The sequence below is a fragment of the Hyla sarda genome, chromosome 7 (genome assembly GCF_029499605.1).
Source record: "Hyla sarda isolate aHylSar1 chromosome 7, aHylSar1.hap1, whole genome shotgun sequence".
NCBI classification, from domain to species: domain Eukaryota; kingdom Metazoa; phylum Chordata; class Amphibia; order Anura; family Hylidae; genus Hyla; species Hyla sarda.
The window spans coordinates 191874892-191890972 of NC_079195.1; the positions used below are offsets into that span (position 1 = coordinate 191874892).

At 38.8% G+C, this 16081-nt stretch overlaps 1 protein-coding gene across 1 annotated transcript in view; it reads left to right on the forward strand.

Moving 5' to 3' along the window:
* LHX4 (LIM homeobox 4) overlaps positions 1-16081 on the forward strand; it is a 61153-nt gene that overhangs the window by 41909 nt on the left and 3163 nt on the right. Inside the window, exons 3-5 of the mRNA XM_056530015.1 lie at positions 8010-8212; positions 12088-12242; positions 13638-13806. Coding sequence (XP_056385990.1) covers positions 8010-8212; positions 12088-12242; positions 13638-13806 — 527 coding nt within the window. The remainder of the gene's footprint in view (positions 1-8009; positions 8213-12087; positions 12243-13637; positions 13807-16081) is intronic.

Sequence of the window (16081 nt, forward strand, 5' to 3'; positions counted from 1 at the left end):
AGAAAGAAACATCAACTGCTGTAATACCAACAAGATGGAGCCCAGCCACAAGCAAACTAAATTCAACCTTTTCTCTGAGGAGCCCCTAGAGACAGAAATGCTTATTGTTCTTCTTTAAAAATTCTATTCTCAGTATTTGAATTGTATTCCAGGATTTATTTGTCTTCACGGCTTTGGAAAACGATAAAAATAAGTATAGTTTTCTCAATTTTTAAGTTTTTTTTCCCCGGGCCTTCCCTGGCTGTTTAAAAATGTGCTTCATATTTAGATTGTAAGGGATAAGTTGTGACCAAATTTTGGGCACTTATAAACCACGCTCCTTCTACTGAAGCCAGGCTTACTTTTCAGTAAGCCCCACCCCCTTGTTGTTTGACCTGCATAAATCCATAAGGTAGTTTAGTTAGATTAGCTGTGATGGGGAAAAACATTATCTGTGATGGGGGAGAACATTATGTATGATAGGGAGGACATTATCTGTCATGTGGGAGAACATTGTCTGTCATGTGGGAGAACATTATCTGTGATGAGGATGAACCCTATCTGGGATAAGGCAGAACATTATCTGTGATGGGGAGAACATTATCTGTGATGAGGGTTAACCCTATCTGTGATAAGGCAGAACATTATCTGTGATGGGGGAGAACATTATCTCTGATGGGGAAAAACATTATCTATGATGCGGAAGAGAACATTATCTGTGATGGGGGGAGAACATTATCTGTAATGAGGGAAAATATTGTCTGTGATGTGGGAGAACATCATCTGTAATGGGGGAGAATATTGGCTGTGATGGGGAGAACATTAATAGAAATAAAATAGATGTCAATTCAGGCCGATATGAAAGGACAGAAACATCAAATGCTCTAATACCAACAAGATGGGGCCCAGCCACATCCGAATTAAACTCAAACCTTTTCCCCACAGCGCCCCTAGAGACAGAAATGCTTATTACTCTTCTTTAAAAAATTGCATTCTCAGTATTTGAATTGTATTACAGGATTAGCTTGTCTTCATGGCTTTGGAAAAAGATGAAAAACATTTTTCCCCCTCAAGTTTTCCATTTCTTTCCAGGCCTTCCCAGACTGTTTAAATCTGATGCATATTTAGATTATCAGGGATATGTTTACACCAAATTTTGGGCACATATAAACCATGCTCCTTTTACGAAAGCCAAGCTAATTTTCCAGTATGCCCCGCCCCCTTGTCATTTGAGATACAACATTTTTTGGAGAAGTAACTTAATCACATTGATGTGGTGCTAGTCATGTGAGCCATATTTTTTGGTGCAAATTGCACCAGATGAATAATGCAACCAGTTTTGATGATCTGTTCTGTACTATGTGTATATGCAGCTGAAAGTCTTCCCCTGGATTGTGTGACATGTTTTGGTTGCTGCAGCTTTCTCCTTGCTAAGACTCCTGTAACTTCATTCATTTAGATTTGGTGGCTTTGGATTATGTAAACCTGTAATGTTGTCTCTAAGTAATTCCATAGTGTAGTGGGAAAACTTGACTACTAAATCGCAAACATCAACCTTAGATAATGTTATCAACCAAAAGAAAAAAGTGGCCCGGGACTAACAGGACTAAGGCTGCGGCTTCAGTAAAGGAGAGCAGTGGTGGAGCGTATATTTAACCATGTGTAAACATTGATGCAGGACGTACACCAGAACAGACTGTTTCACGCTAATACAAGCGCTTCTTCAAGCCGGTATACCGGCTTGAAGAAGCGCTTGTATTAGCGTGAAACAGCCTGTTCTGATGCACGTCCCCGGCCTCCCTCCACACATCTGCTCCCCTGGAATGTTGTAATAAAGCTCCGTTGAAATTGGGTGAGTGCAGTCCTGGTTTCTTGAACATTTAGATAATGTTATACATGTAACAATAAATGCGTCCTACACCATGGATATAAATCCTATGATCATCGCCCATAATACTGATGGTATTTACATGTAACTCAAAGCTTAAGCCAGATTCAGAAGGCAATCTAATGGCCTAAAAAGATTATCCATCCCAATGTCACAATGGATGAAAAATTAAACATCTTTATCTATCTCATATCTATCTATCTATCTCATATCTATCTATCTATAAATAGTATTGTCTTCTATCTATATCTATCTATTTCATATCGATAAATAGATAGATATGAGATGATAAATAGATAGATAATCTCATATCTATCTATCTATTCACCTATCTATCTATCTCATATCTATCTATCTGTCTATCTCATATCTATCTATCTATTTCATATCTATCTCATATCTATCTATCTCATATCTATCTATCTATCACATATCTATCTATCTCATATCTATCTATCTATCTATCTATCTCATATCTATCTATAGATAGTATTATCTTCTATCTATCTATATCTATCCATTTCGTATCTATCTATCTATTTATCATCTCATATCTATCTATCATCTATCTATCATCTATCTATCTATCTATCTCATATCTATCTATCTATTCACCTATCTATCTATCTCATATCTATCTATCTGTCTATCTCATATCTATCTATCTATTTCATATCTATCTCATATCTATCTATCTATCTCATATCTATCTATCTATCTATCTCATATCTATCTATAGATAGTATTATCTTCTATCTATCTATATCTATCCATTTCGTATCTATCTATCTATCATCTCATATCTATCTATCATCTATCTATCATCTATCTATCTATCTATCTATCTCATATCTATCTATCTATCTCATATCTATCTATCATCTATCTATCTCATATCTATCTATAGATAGATAGTATTATCTTCTATCTTTCTATCTCGTATCTATCTATCTATCTATCTATCTATCTATCTATCTATCTATCTATCATCTATCTATGGGAGTGTTTTGTAGGTATGCTCTGTGACCCGTAAGGAGGTCAGTGTGCAGGGATGGGGTGCTTAAGCTCTGACCATCACCTATTGTGAATGGCTTGATCCCATTTATCTATATACTGGTGTCACTTTTCCCTGTAAGGGTCGAGTCCCATGTGCCGTACTTCAATGTGTAGGAAAATACACAGCCGCAAATACGCAGCAAAATATAGCACGTGTAATCCTGTCTGTGATGATAATGAGGAGGCTGCTAAAAAGTTTTCTTTTCAGAAAATGAAGTATCAGCTTATTATTAGGCTGAGAGAGTGAAAACTGCAAGAGATTTCAGGATTATTTTACAATATAGATAGTAAAATGGAAAATGAGAAAAAAACATCTCCAAAAATTCTTTAAAAATATGGTTAAAGGAATATTGAACCAATCCAGAAATAAAGTATTAGACCAAAGCACACGCTTATAAATTGTCCACCACCATGGAAGATCTATGACTTATTTTACACGTGACCCTCAAATATTACATGTCTTCATCTGGATAAGTTATGGAATGATATAGGGGCATAGATAGAGAAATATGAGATAGACAGATAGATATGAGATAGATAGATAGATATGAGATAGATAGATAGAGAGATATAAGATAGACAGATAGATATGAGATAGATAGATAGATATGAGATAGATAGATATGAAATAGATAGATAGATATGAGATAGATAAATATGAGATAGATAGATATAAAATAGATAGATATGAGATAGATAGATAGATAGATATGAGATAGATAGATAGATATGAGATAGACAGATAGATAAATATTAGATAGATAGATATAAAATAGATAGATATGAGATAGATAGATAGATATGAGATTGAGATAGATAGATAGATATGAGATAGATAGATATGAGATAGATAGATAGATAGATATGAGATAGATAGATAGATATGAGATAGACAGATAGATAAATATGAGATAGACAGATAGATATGAGATAGATAGATATGAGATAGACAGATAGATATGAGATAGATAGATATGAGATAGATAGATATGAGATAGACAGATAGATAAATATGAGATAGATAGATAGATATGAGATAGATATGAGATAGATAGATATGAGATAGATAGATAGATATGAGATAGATAGATAGATATGAGATAGATAGATAGATATGAGATAGACAGATAGATAAATATGAGATAGACAGATAGATATGAGATAGATAGATATGAGATAGATAGATATGAGATAGACAGATAGATATGAGATAGATAGATATGAGATAGATAGATATGAGATAGACAGATAGATAAATATGAGATAGACAGATAGATATGAGATAGATAGATATGAGATAGATAGATATGAGATAGACAGATAGATATGAGATAGATAGATATGAGATAGATAGATATGAGATAGACAGATAGATAAATATGAGATAGACAGATAGATATGAGATAGATAGATATGAGATAGACAGATAGATAAATATGAGATAGATAGATAGATAGATATGAGATAGATAGATATGAGATAGATAGATATGAGATAGACAGATAGATAAATAGGAGATAGATAGATATAAAATAGATAGATATAAAATAGATAGCTATGAGATAGATATGAGATAGATAGATATGAAATAGATAGATATGAGATAGATAAACAAGGATAAGTTAGCCAGCACTAACTAATTTGGCCGCCAAATTGTGAGCTAAGTACCTCACTTTTTCATTTTTTGCACTATAGCTGTTTAGAAGTTCATGTTTTATCTGTATCTTTGTGCTAGCAGTGTGCTGCTGTATTCTCTTGTTGCTAGATAGATAGGCAATTGATATGAGATAGATAGATATGAAATAGATAGATCGATAGATAGATATGAGATAGACAGATAGAAAGATCAATATGACATAGACAGATAGATAGATAGATATGAGATAGATAGAGAGATATGATATAGATAGATATGAGATAGATAGATAGATATGAGATAGATAGATAGATAGATAGATATGAGATAGATAGATAGATATGAGATAGATAGATATGAGATAGATAGAGAGATATGATATAGATAGATATGAGATAGATAGAAATGAGATAGATATATATGAGATAAATAGATAAGGCTGCACTGGCAGCAGAAACGTTGCACTTTTTGTATTGATATGGAATAAACACCTTTTTTACACTCATAACCTTGAGTGCTGCAGCCTCTTCTTGGATGTGTTACCTACCTTGACCTAGGATCTTTTCATCGCTGCTTGCACCATCTACTATCTACTTGGGCGCTGCTCTACATTTTGTTTGCTGAGATAAATAGATAGATAGACATGAGATAGATAGATAGATAGATAGATAGATACAGATATATATCCAGCTATCTAGCTTAACATATATATATATATACTGTATGTATGTTTCAGCATAACTTTCACATGGCTGGAGATATTTGAATGAAACTTCGTACACTTTGTTCTTATGTATCAACTACAACTATAGTAGAATTAAATGAACCCTAACCCATCCCCTTATACGAGGGCAGGTTTTTTTTTTTTTGTCCCATGCAAGTCTAAGGGACTTCTGGTACATCTCTTGATCTTGGACTGTAGAGATTGCCACAGCTGGAGGCACAGTGGTTGGGAAACACTGCTATAGAAGACAATATATGATAGATGTAATGTTTGGTTTCTACAGTATTTCCAATGTTTCTCAGTCAGTCATAATGAGTTATCATGACTATAGCCATCAGTGATGTTGGCTCATGTTTAATGCCTCTTTCTTGGAGTATTTCACCATTGCCAGCTAGCCCAATATAAGTGAACTGATAATATGAATACAATAAATACATCTCACAAGTATATATAGCATCAGAAAGAAACGTTTCTAAGCAACAATAAAGAACAGACATGATATTCCGAATGGTGTTATGGCCTTTTACCTAAATACAAAGACAGAGCACGCGGTCTTAGGCATTCACAGTCTAAACCCATCGGTGCCCTATGACACAGAATATTTAAAGCAATCTCCTCACATTGGCGCCCCTCCTTCGCCGGTGGTCATCCTAACCTCTGTAATCATTGCTGTAGATAGCTGCCTTGTATTTCTAGGCGGCGTTTGTTATAGTCTAATACTGATACTCAAATGGCCTGTATTACTGAACATATTCTCCACAGCCTTGAAAATGTAATCCCAGCAATGCGGGGTTTATCCTTGGAAGTACCGAGATAGCTGGAAGCCGTCACCGTCTTGATGCTTAGAATGTCAAGAAGCTTGGAAGGATTCAGACACAGGGGCCAAGTGTAACAGTCAGGAACATTTATTCTGGGGTTACGCTTAATTACATTTAAAGCGGCCCTGTCACCGGGAATTAACATTTCCTGAATCAATAGTGAAGAAATACTTTTTATATTATACCAGCCATTAACAGGGACGGCCATTTTAAGGCTGTTTACTAGAATTTGTTCTTATTTCCCTTCTGTTTAGAAACAACACAAATACCGTTTTGCATTATTGAATAAACAGCAGTAAACATTTAAAATTTAAAGGAGAACTCCAGCCAAAATGAACTTATCCCTATCCACAGGTAGGTGATAAGTAGCTGATCACGGGGGGTGTCTGACCACTGGGACCCCACCACAACCTCCAGAACAGGACCCAGGCTCTCACGGAGGAGCACGTGTCATCTACCGGTAGAGGGCATGCACTCCATTCATTTCTCACAAAATCACAATGCCAACGCGTTTCGGACCATTTAGTCCTTAGGCACGGTGCCATGACTAAGGACCAAATTGTCAAAAACGCGTCAGCGTTGTGATTTTATCTCGCTGGGTGTTTTTTCATTCATGCCTATATATTTTTTCTTTTAAATGGATTCATTTTAATTTTGGACTTTTTATTATAATTTTTTCTGGGAGCAGGATACCCTTCCCTGTCTTTGGGATTTTTTCTTGCATTGCACTGTACTGAGGGAACGGCTCGGCATCATCCTGACTTCTAGAATACATACACTGAGTGCTTGGATTCAAGTCTACATAAGCGGACAGCTGGCTACAATTTTTTCTTATCACACTGTGTTACATTGTCTTACTGTGCTATAATCTAATTAGAAAATAATATTGGGGGCAGGCTGTGGGGCAGATTCGGGGTGAGGCATTGGGGGCCCAGGACTTTAGCTGTATAAGGGGCCTCAGTTCATAGAAAAAGGATTATAAGAAAAAATGTAATACAAATCCCTCTCAACATCCACAGTCGATATGTACTGGAATAGATGGTATATTCCAGTATTATGAGCTGCACTACCTGAGCCTGCACTACCTGAGCCACTTGTGTGGGTTGTAGACTTCATCTCATGCTATCACTAGAGTGAAAGCACCGCCAGCATTCAATAGTGACCAAAACGTCAGCCAGGAAGCATAAGAACTGACAAGTGGTCTGTGGTCACCACCTGCAGAACCACTCCTTTATTGGGGGGTGTCTTGCTAATTGCCTATAATTTCCACCTGTTGTCTGTTCCATTTGCACAACAACATGTGAAATTGATTGTCAATCAGTGTTTCTTCCTGAGTGGACAGTGTGATTTCACAGACGTGTGATTGACTTGGAGTTACATTGTGTTGTTTAAGTGTTCCCTTTATTTTTTTGAGCAGTGTGTGTGTGTATGTATATATACGTTTTAAAATCAAACTTAGACACTTTGTAGCAAAACCCCCAAGGCTATGAAGTGTGACTAAAGTATATGATAGAGCTGAGCGGAATCAGCATGAATGTGGGAAATAACTGAGAGGAGGTCACTGATAAAGATCACATTCTCCGACACCGTAGACACAGGTCATATCACCAATAAAGGCTCATTGGTTATTCATGTATTAGATCATAACAGATAGATCCTAAAGGTAAAATATTGCATCCAAAGTCAACCCTAAATATCTTCTGCAGAACTTTTAGGGCCCTTTTGTATAAGGAGCCCTATGTGGTGTCAAACCCTTGGCCAACCAGTGGGCTACTAAAGCTTGACCACCCTGCAGTGGACATACACCCAAGAGTTGAAAAGTAAATGGAGACGTCAATAAAAATATATTTTCTGACTACGGTACTTTTTATGGTTTCTTTAGCAATCTCTAATATTTATCTTTACCAGACGATTTGGAACCAAGTGTACAGCCTGCCAACAGGGGATCCCTCCAACCCAAGTGGTACGGAAAGCCCAAGACTTTGTATATCATTTACACTGCTTCTCCTGCATCATCTGTAGTCGACAGCTGGCCACCGGAGATGAGTTTTACCTCATGGAGGATGGGCGGTTAGTCTGTAAAGAGGACTATGAGACGGCAAAACAGAACGGTAAGAAATTGTTTATCTTGTATTGGTATATCCTGGAAAATGTATCACTCCACATTTGACATCTAAAGCTGCATTTCAATTTAGTAGAAAGAAAAATGTTTTTTCTTTGGTGGCTTCTATGCATGGTTGGTTTGATCGGTTGGGCTTGATCGGTGTGTGATCATTGGTAATCTAACTTCCTCTGTAATGTTAGGCGGAAATTGACATTGGACTGTTTTTGTACTGAAAGGGGGAGATTTATCAAAACCTGTCAAGAGGAAAAGTTGCTGAGTTGCACATAGCAACCAATCAGATTGCTTCTTTCACTTTTCAGAGGCCTTGACTATTTGGCACGGCTGAACATTCATATATCGTCTATGGGAAGGGTAAGCTGCAGTCAGACAGCTCTGGCAACAGCTCCTTGCTTCCAGAACAATAGGGTTGAGAAGGGAAAATCCAATATGCCCAACCCGTCTCTTCTCCGACATCATCTGTTGACGGACAGTTGGGAGGCTGCCATACACCTTAAACAGGTGGCCGAACCTACCGATACAACTTTAGTCTGAGGTGTATGAGCACATTTATATCCATTTCTATTACCTCTAGGCAGGATAGGATCATCCAAAGACTATCAGGAAGGGTAGATGATGGAGGTCCCTGGGTACATGCCTCCCTATAATCCAGCCTTGCATGCCCACTTTCAAAAACAATGGGGGGGGGGGGGATTTATTAAAACCTGTGCAGAGGAAAGATTGAACAGTTGCCTATAACAACTTTCATTTTTTAAAGGGCCTCTGAAAGATAAAAGAAGCTGATTGGTTGCTATGGGCAACTGGTCAACTTTTTCCTCTGCACAGGTGTTAATACATTTCCCTTGAAGGGTTCTCCGTTGCTGGAGCCTGTGCCTGGAGCTCGTGACGTCATAGCCCCACCCCCAATTATGTCACAGCCCTGCCCCCTCAATGCAAGTCTATGGGAGGGGGCGTGACACCGTCACGCCCCCTCCCATAGACTTGCATTGAGGGGGCGGGGCGTGACATCATGATGGGGCGGGGCTATGGCGTCATGAGCTCCTGACTCCAGTCTGTTCCAAATGCTGAGCAGCGGCGTACCCCTTTAATGTGTGTAGGTATATCTGTAAAAAAAACTAGAAATGCTATGTAAAGTTTATAAATTTGAGAAGTTTTACAGTGTTACAGATGGAATGTGTTTCTATGCAAAATGTAATTAAATAATACAATATACACTACTTAGTAGAGTACTTAGGTGAGTACCATGTATATATAGTTCAATTTTGCTTCGACTTGTTCTTAGCCAAGTGTTTGATTGAAAATAAAATGAAGTAATTGGTTTGATGACATCATCACTGGCAGCGTCCAACCAGAGAACGACCACTTTCTGGAATAGGTGATGCCTCTTCCTAGATGCGCTATTCGTCATGTACAGCGGTGAATGATGATGATAGTTCTTGAATTATGATACATTCAATCCATGAATTAGAAGAAAAAAGTTGGCCAGAAATACATAATAACTTCCTTTAAAGGGAAAAACATTGTCATTTGTCATTAGTACCATGAAAATACATAGTATAAAAAAAATATTCCTAGCAAATACAATAGGACATTCAGTGTACGTAGTTTAGATTATATTTATCTGGAGATCTGGCATTGTCACACACATTAAATAGGATGGTTGGTCGCCCTAAAATATGTCAAAAGAAGGTGTAACTTCCCCCACCTACCATGTGTTATTTATAATACTGGTATCTTGTTATGTGACAGAGAAGCATTTTGGCCCCCTTAGGTACTATGGCCCCGGTGCTACCCCTGCATCCCCTATAGCTGCACCCCCACCAACAGCACTTCTGACACCGGCTGCTCCTGCAGCATCATGTAATGGTGGGAATACAATACAGTTACCATAAAGTAAGTGAACCAGCTGGAACTACTTGCCTTTCTGCATTGATTATTAATAATAACATGTGGTCTGATTGTTACCTAATGTTTATTTAAAAACAAACACATTCTACCTAAACTAAAAACTTACAAACTGTTGTACTGCTCATATGTTTATTGAACACATTCGGTTAACATCCACAGTGCAGGGAGCAAAAGTGAGGTGAACCCTACATTTAATAATCTATACACCCAATCACCTCGACCAAACATTTCCTGTAGATCCAAAAAATATGAGACGGAATTTTATACTGATCCTCCCTGCAAATATATTCAGTTTATTAATATTTATGGGATGCCCTGTCAGCACAGCCCTCCTTAGCATATACCACAGTATCCCAAAAGGGTTAAAGGGGTATTCCAGGAGAAAACTTTATTTTTTTATTTTTTATTTCAACTGGCTCCAGAAAGTTAAACAGATTTGTAAATTACTTCTATTAAAAAAATCTTAATCCTTCCAATAATTACCAGCTGCTGAAGTTGAGTTGTTCTTTGCTGTCTGGCAACAGTGCTCTCTGCTGACATCTCTGTTTGTCTCGGGAACTGCACAGAGTAGAAGAGGTTTGCAATGGGGATTTACTTCTACTCTGGACAGTTCCCGAGAGCACTTAGACAGAAAAGGACAACTCAACTTCAGCAGCTCATAAGTACTGAAAGGATTAAGATTTTTTAATAAAAGTAACTTACAAATCTGTTGAACTTTCTGGAGCCTGTTGATATATATATATATATATATATATATATATATACACATTTTTTTTTCCGGGAATACCCCTTTAAGGCCAAGATCATGACTTGGTCATTTAAAAAACACACATACCCTTTTTCAACCATTTCAATTTATTTACTTGTGCTGTTGGGTGATGCAACAAGGCAAAACCTAACACCTCTTCCATACAATCTGTGAAATGTTTTCTTACACCTTTTGAAGTCCTCACTGAATCATATGTGTCAGGGGTCAAGTCCTGGGGAAAAAAGTGTGGGAACTCACCCAAGATTTTCACTTGAAGGGGTACTAGACATCTTATACCCTATCCGCCGCTGGGGACCACCACGTTCTCCCTGCTGCACCCGGCGTTCGTTTAGAGCGTTGGGTGAAGCGCCGGAGGCTCGTGAAGTCACAGCCCCTCAATGCAAGTCTATGGGAGGAGGCATGACTGCCCCCTCCCATAGAATCGTATTGAGGGGGCATTACTGTGACGTCATGAGCCTCTGCCCCACATCCCCAGTCATCTGGCATGGAACAAAGCTCACTCTGCAGCCGAGATCGCGGGGGTCCCCAGCAGTAGGACCCCCGCGATCAGACATCTTATCCCCTAAACTTTGGATAGGGGATAAGATGTCTAGGGGCAGAGTACCCCTTTAAGGGCTGGTCCTGCAGGACTCCTGCTAATGGGAACTGCGTTCCTGCTGTGTAAAAAGTGCAGGAACTCCGTTCCCATGAGTTCCTGCAGGACTTGAGCCCTGATATGTGTCCAAGCCCTGAGGCATCAAAGTGGCCCCAAACCATGATTCACAGATGGGATGAGGTTTTGGTTGTTGGTTGACAGTGTTGGTTTTTCATCTAAACCTAGGGTTGTGCTAAAAAGTTTTATTTTTATCTCATTTGACTATAGAACATTTTCCCAGCAGCACTGTGGGACACCCCTTTGGGTATCTCAGGTCTTCAGAATGTTGTTTGCATTGAGGTATGGATCTCATTAACCAAATAAAACCAATAGATTTGTCATTAACCAGACTTTGTGTTCCTTCTGCTCAGAGGTTTACTGGGGAGCCATAGCAAATCTAACATCGTCTGCATTTTATTTTTATTATGGCAATAACTATATTAAATAGTGGCTCTACATGCAACCCATATGGCTAACATTCGATACGTTGAGTGCCTTTTAAAAATTGAGAAAGTAATGAAATAATGACATTTTCTATCCCTTTATTATTCAGATGATTCAGAGGGTGGAGCTAAAAGGCCTCGTACCACGATAACAGCTAAACAGCTCGAGACGTTAAAGAATGCATATAAAAATTCACCCAAACCGGCCCGGCATGTGAGGGAACAGCTATCCTCTGAGACCGGACTGGACATGCGTGTTGTGCAGGTAGATCACATATGTATATAATAAGCATATACACATTGTTGTATCTACTACATGTAACATGAACTGTATCTTCTGAAACCAATAGAGCAATGTTAATTTCATATATATTTTTTTTTATTAATTGGCCTAATGTGTGTTGAAGGTTTGGTCACAACATTAGTTTTTCGGGCTTGTAGTTGGCCTTGCAAATAGTTCATGCAGATGCTGCCAAATCACATGACAACCAGCAGAATTTGCATATAGCTTTGGAGACCAGTCTCAGCAGGTATAGGGGTGGACTGGAGACTAGGAAGAAAAAAAAACATACGGGGAATGTTTTTGGAAATCCTTTGTTAAATAAAAGGGGCTACTAGACACTGGTGCAGGCCTATACTAGGCTACAGACTACCTAAAAACGGTGATGTGCCAAATACCATCTTCAAAGGCACAATAAGGGAAAGAACAATAGGAAAGCATTCTGAAACCATTAGGCTACCAACAGGGCTTGTTCTTGACCTGTCCCCAATGAATCATTCCTTGGACTTTACCAGTAATGATGTTTTCATCCCAAACATGACCATTAAATGGGCACTGGCACCAACTTTATTTTTTGATATGTTGTAGTACTTATGTACTACAATATATCTCTAATATACTTTTATTATTTTTTTTTTCATTAAAAAGGTTTAATTTACATTTAAAAACCGGCCACTGAAAAAGGACTGATTTTGGAGTGGCAATCAGTCTTTTTTCAGTTCGGTTGCACTCGCTCCCTGCCTGTCAATCAGACAGGCGGGAGCGAGCGCATTGGCTCCCCGGCCACTGGATGGGAGGCCACTCCTCCCGCACATCGCCGCCGCCGCTGTCCCTGCTCGCCCGCTGCCTGACTCTGCAGTAACTGCAAGTGTAATGAGGGAACAGGGTATGCGGGGCGGGGCGGGGGGGGGGGGGGTGTTGGGGGGTGGAGTGAACGGGCTAGTGCCGTTGGGGAAACGGGCTAGCAAAAAAAAAAAATAGGATGGTGGGAGCTACCCTTTAAGGACTGGAAATGGTTACTTGGGCTCATGAATATCAAATTGGAGTATCACAAGACGAGTCCACTTCAGTTGTGGAGCATTGAAGCGGACAAATCTGCAATACATTGAGACAATGGAGATGTGGATTCTTACATCTGTCTACCATACCACACTTTAAGCAGACACTAAAAAGGGCAGAGTCAGGTCTCAGATTCACCTTAATTATCTTATACTGGCAACATCCCTAATGAATATCAGGCCAATGCCACCCAAGGGTTGGCTTTAATAATCTATGGTCGTAAATGATAGAGCTAATCTGATATTATAGAACATTATGTCATCACCCTTTTTTTCCATGTACATTCTGTTCAGAAACGAATGTGGCCTTCTCTCTCCTTAGGTTTGGTTCCAGAACAGAAGAGCTAAAGAGAAAAGGCTGAAAAAGGATGCTGGCCGGCAGCGATGGGGTCAATTCTACAAAAGTGTGAGGAAATCACGTGTAGGAAAGCCAGGGAAAGAGAGTTCTACAGAGGATTGTGGAGTCAGTGACAGCGAATTAAGCTATAGAGGTGAGTAGCCAATCATATTGGGGGAGATTTATCAAAACCTGTGTAGAGGAAGAGTGGTGCGGTTGCCCATAGCAACCAATCAGATTGCTTCTTTCATTTTCCACAGGCCTCTAAAGAGGCCTGTGGAAAATGAAAGAAGCAATCTGATTGGTTGCTATGGGCAACTGCACCACTCTTCCTCTGCACAGGTTTTGATAAATCTCCCCCATTATTTTTATAGAGATGTTTCTAAACCTAGTATCTCTACCCAAGACTCTGATGATCATACTCCCTAACATGGCTTTTGCTTACGACGGTGCACATGTTACATGTTGAGATTTTAGGTCCTAGAACATATCATTGTTACCCATTGAACCTTAGTCCATACTTTCATATTTCATTGGACCAGTGCTGTGACAAACGGCTTATTGATACTGTAATGTGCGATTATTGCTTATTGATGGAAATTCATGGCAACTCAGGCAAATAGTTTTTGGATAAATTCTAGGATTACTGTATTAATAGAGAACATGGTGCCCTGAAAACACACATACTCTGCAGACGGTGTGTACTGGGCAGGGCGGGTATATGGACCCTTTCAGCTGCACAAAGGACCATGAAGTTGGAGGCCCTACATGACGAGCAGATTTGAATGGCCAATTCACACATGGGTTGCCATCGTCTCTCGATGCTGTTTATTGTATCAAAGAAGAAGAAAAGTCAACGGCAAGATCCATAGCGCGCACATAGTCAAATCCACCAAAGAAGGAAGCTCATGGCATAACCAGATGTCTGAAATAAATAGCTGATATTACAATGGCAGAAGTACTGGATTGCTTGAATAATTGCCAAAACATCACACTATATGGTGAAGCAATAAAAACTTCAGCTATTCGTTTTGGAAATCTGGCTACGTTGTAATTTTGCGTCTTTGGTTGACAATGCTGTGTTCTGTATGCAGAGGCTGCTTGATACAAGACCCAGCAGCAGATCAGCCAACCAGGAGAATGAGGCCCAGATGTAGTTAAAAGAGAAAAATTCCCTTTTTTGGGACAAAAACAATGGGGGAGATTTATCAAAGCTGTCTATGTCCCGCATCAATATAGACCAAACTACAGAGGGTTAGGCCGGTGTATTGTGCGCCAAATTTATCAAATGTCACACGGCTCTTGATAAATTCTGTGCACAGACTTCGGGATCTATGCTTTAGACTGCATTTAAACCTGCTCCAGCATGGTCTGACATTTCGGCGTACTTTCAGCCGATGCGAATTGTTGCAGAAAAGTCGCTTTTGATAAATTCAGCACCAATGCATTTTCCAATGCATTTTTCCGTCTAAAATTGACTAGAATGCATCATGTTCTAAAAATCTTCTAGAGTGAAAGTCGCAAAAAAGTCGCACATATTTAGACTGCAACAAATTTTGACAGAAAAAAGCAGTCTAAATCCTTTGATAATTTTTTTTTCTCGTTTTGTAATGTTGTAGCATTGTGCTAAAATAATAAAAAATAAAAAAAAAGTAAAAAGTAAAAGTAAAAAAAATAATAAAAAATAAAAAAAAAGTAAAAAAGTAAAATTTTCCCCATCATTCTGCACTTAGTACCCCATAATGACAAAGTGGAATCACAATGTTAGAAATCTTTGATGAAAGCCATTTTCAGGTCTCTCCAGAGATGTTTAATTGTGTTTAACTCTGGCTGGGCTCCTCAACCTCTGGATGATGTTTCCATTAAGAATATCTCTGTACTTTGCTCCATTTAACTTCCCCTCAACCCTGACCAGTCTACTTGTCCTAGACACTGATACACTTCTCCACGGCGTGATGCTGCCCCCACCATACTTTGCTGTAGGCATAGTATTGGGCAGGTTGGGAGCAGTAACTGGTTTACTTTAGTAGCTCTAGGAAGAGTCTGTTTTGGTCTAAACTTCTTTGTATTTAACAATTATGGAGACCTTCAGTGTAGCAGAAATTTTTTGTACCCGTCTCCAGTTCTGTGCCTACACACAATCTTGTCTCTAAGTTATACAAGCAGAACTTCCCCCTCATGACTTTTGTCAGCTATGAGACCTTATATAGACAGGGGTATATCTTTCCAAATCCTGTCCGATCAGCTAAATTTACACAGTCTCATCAAAGTATAGAAACATCTTAGAGATGACCAAGAGAAATGGGGGGTCTGTACAGTTACATTTCAAGTGTCATGGCCTAGGGTCTGAATATTTATATAATGCGAAATTTATTTGTTTGTGAGTTTGAGTTTATCTTTTTTAATAAATTAGCAAAAATGTGTAAGAT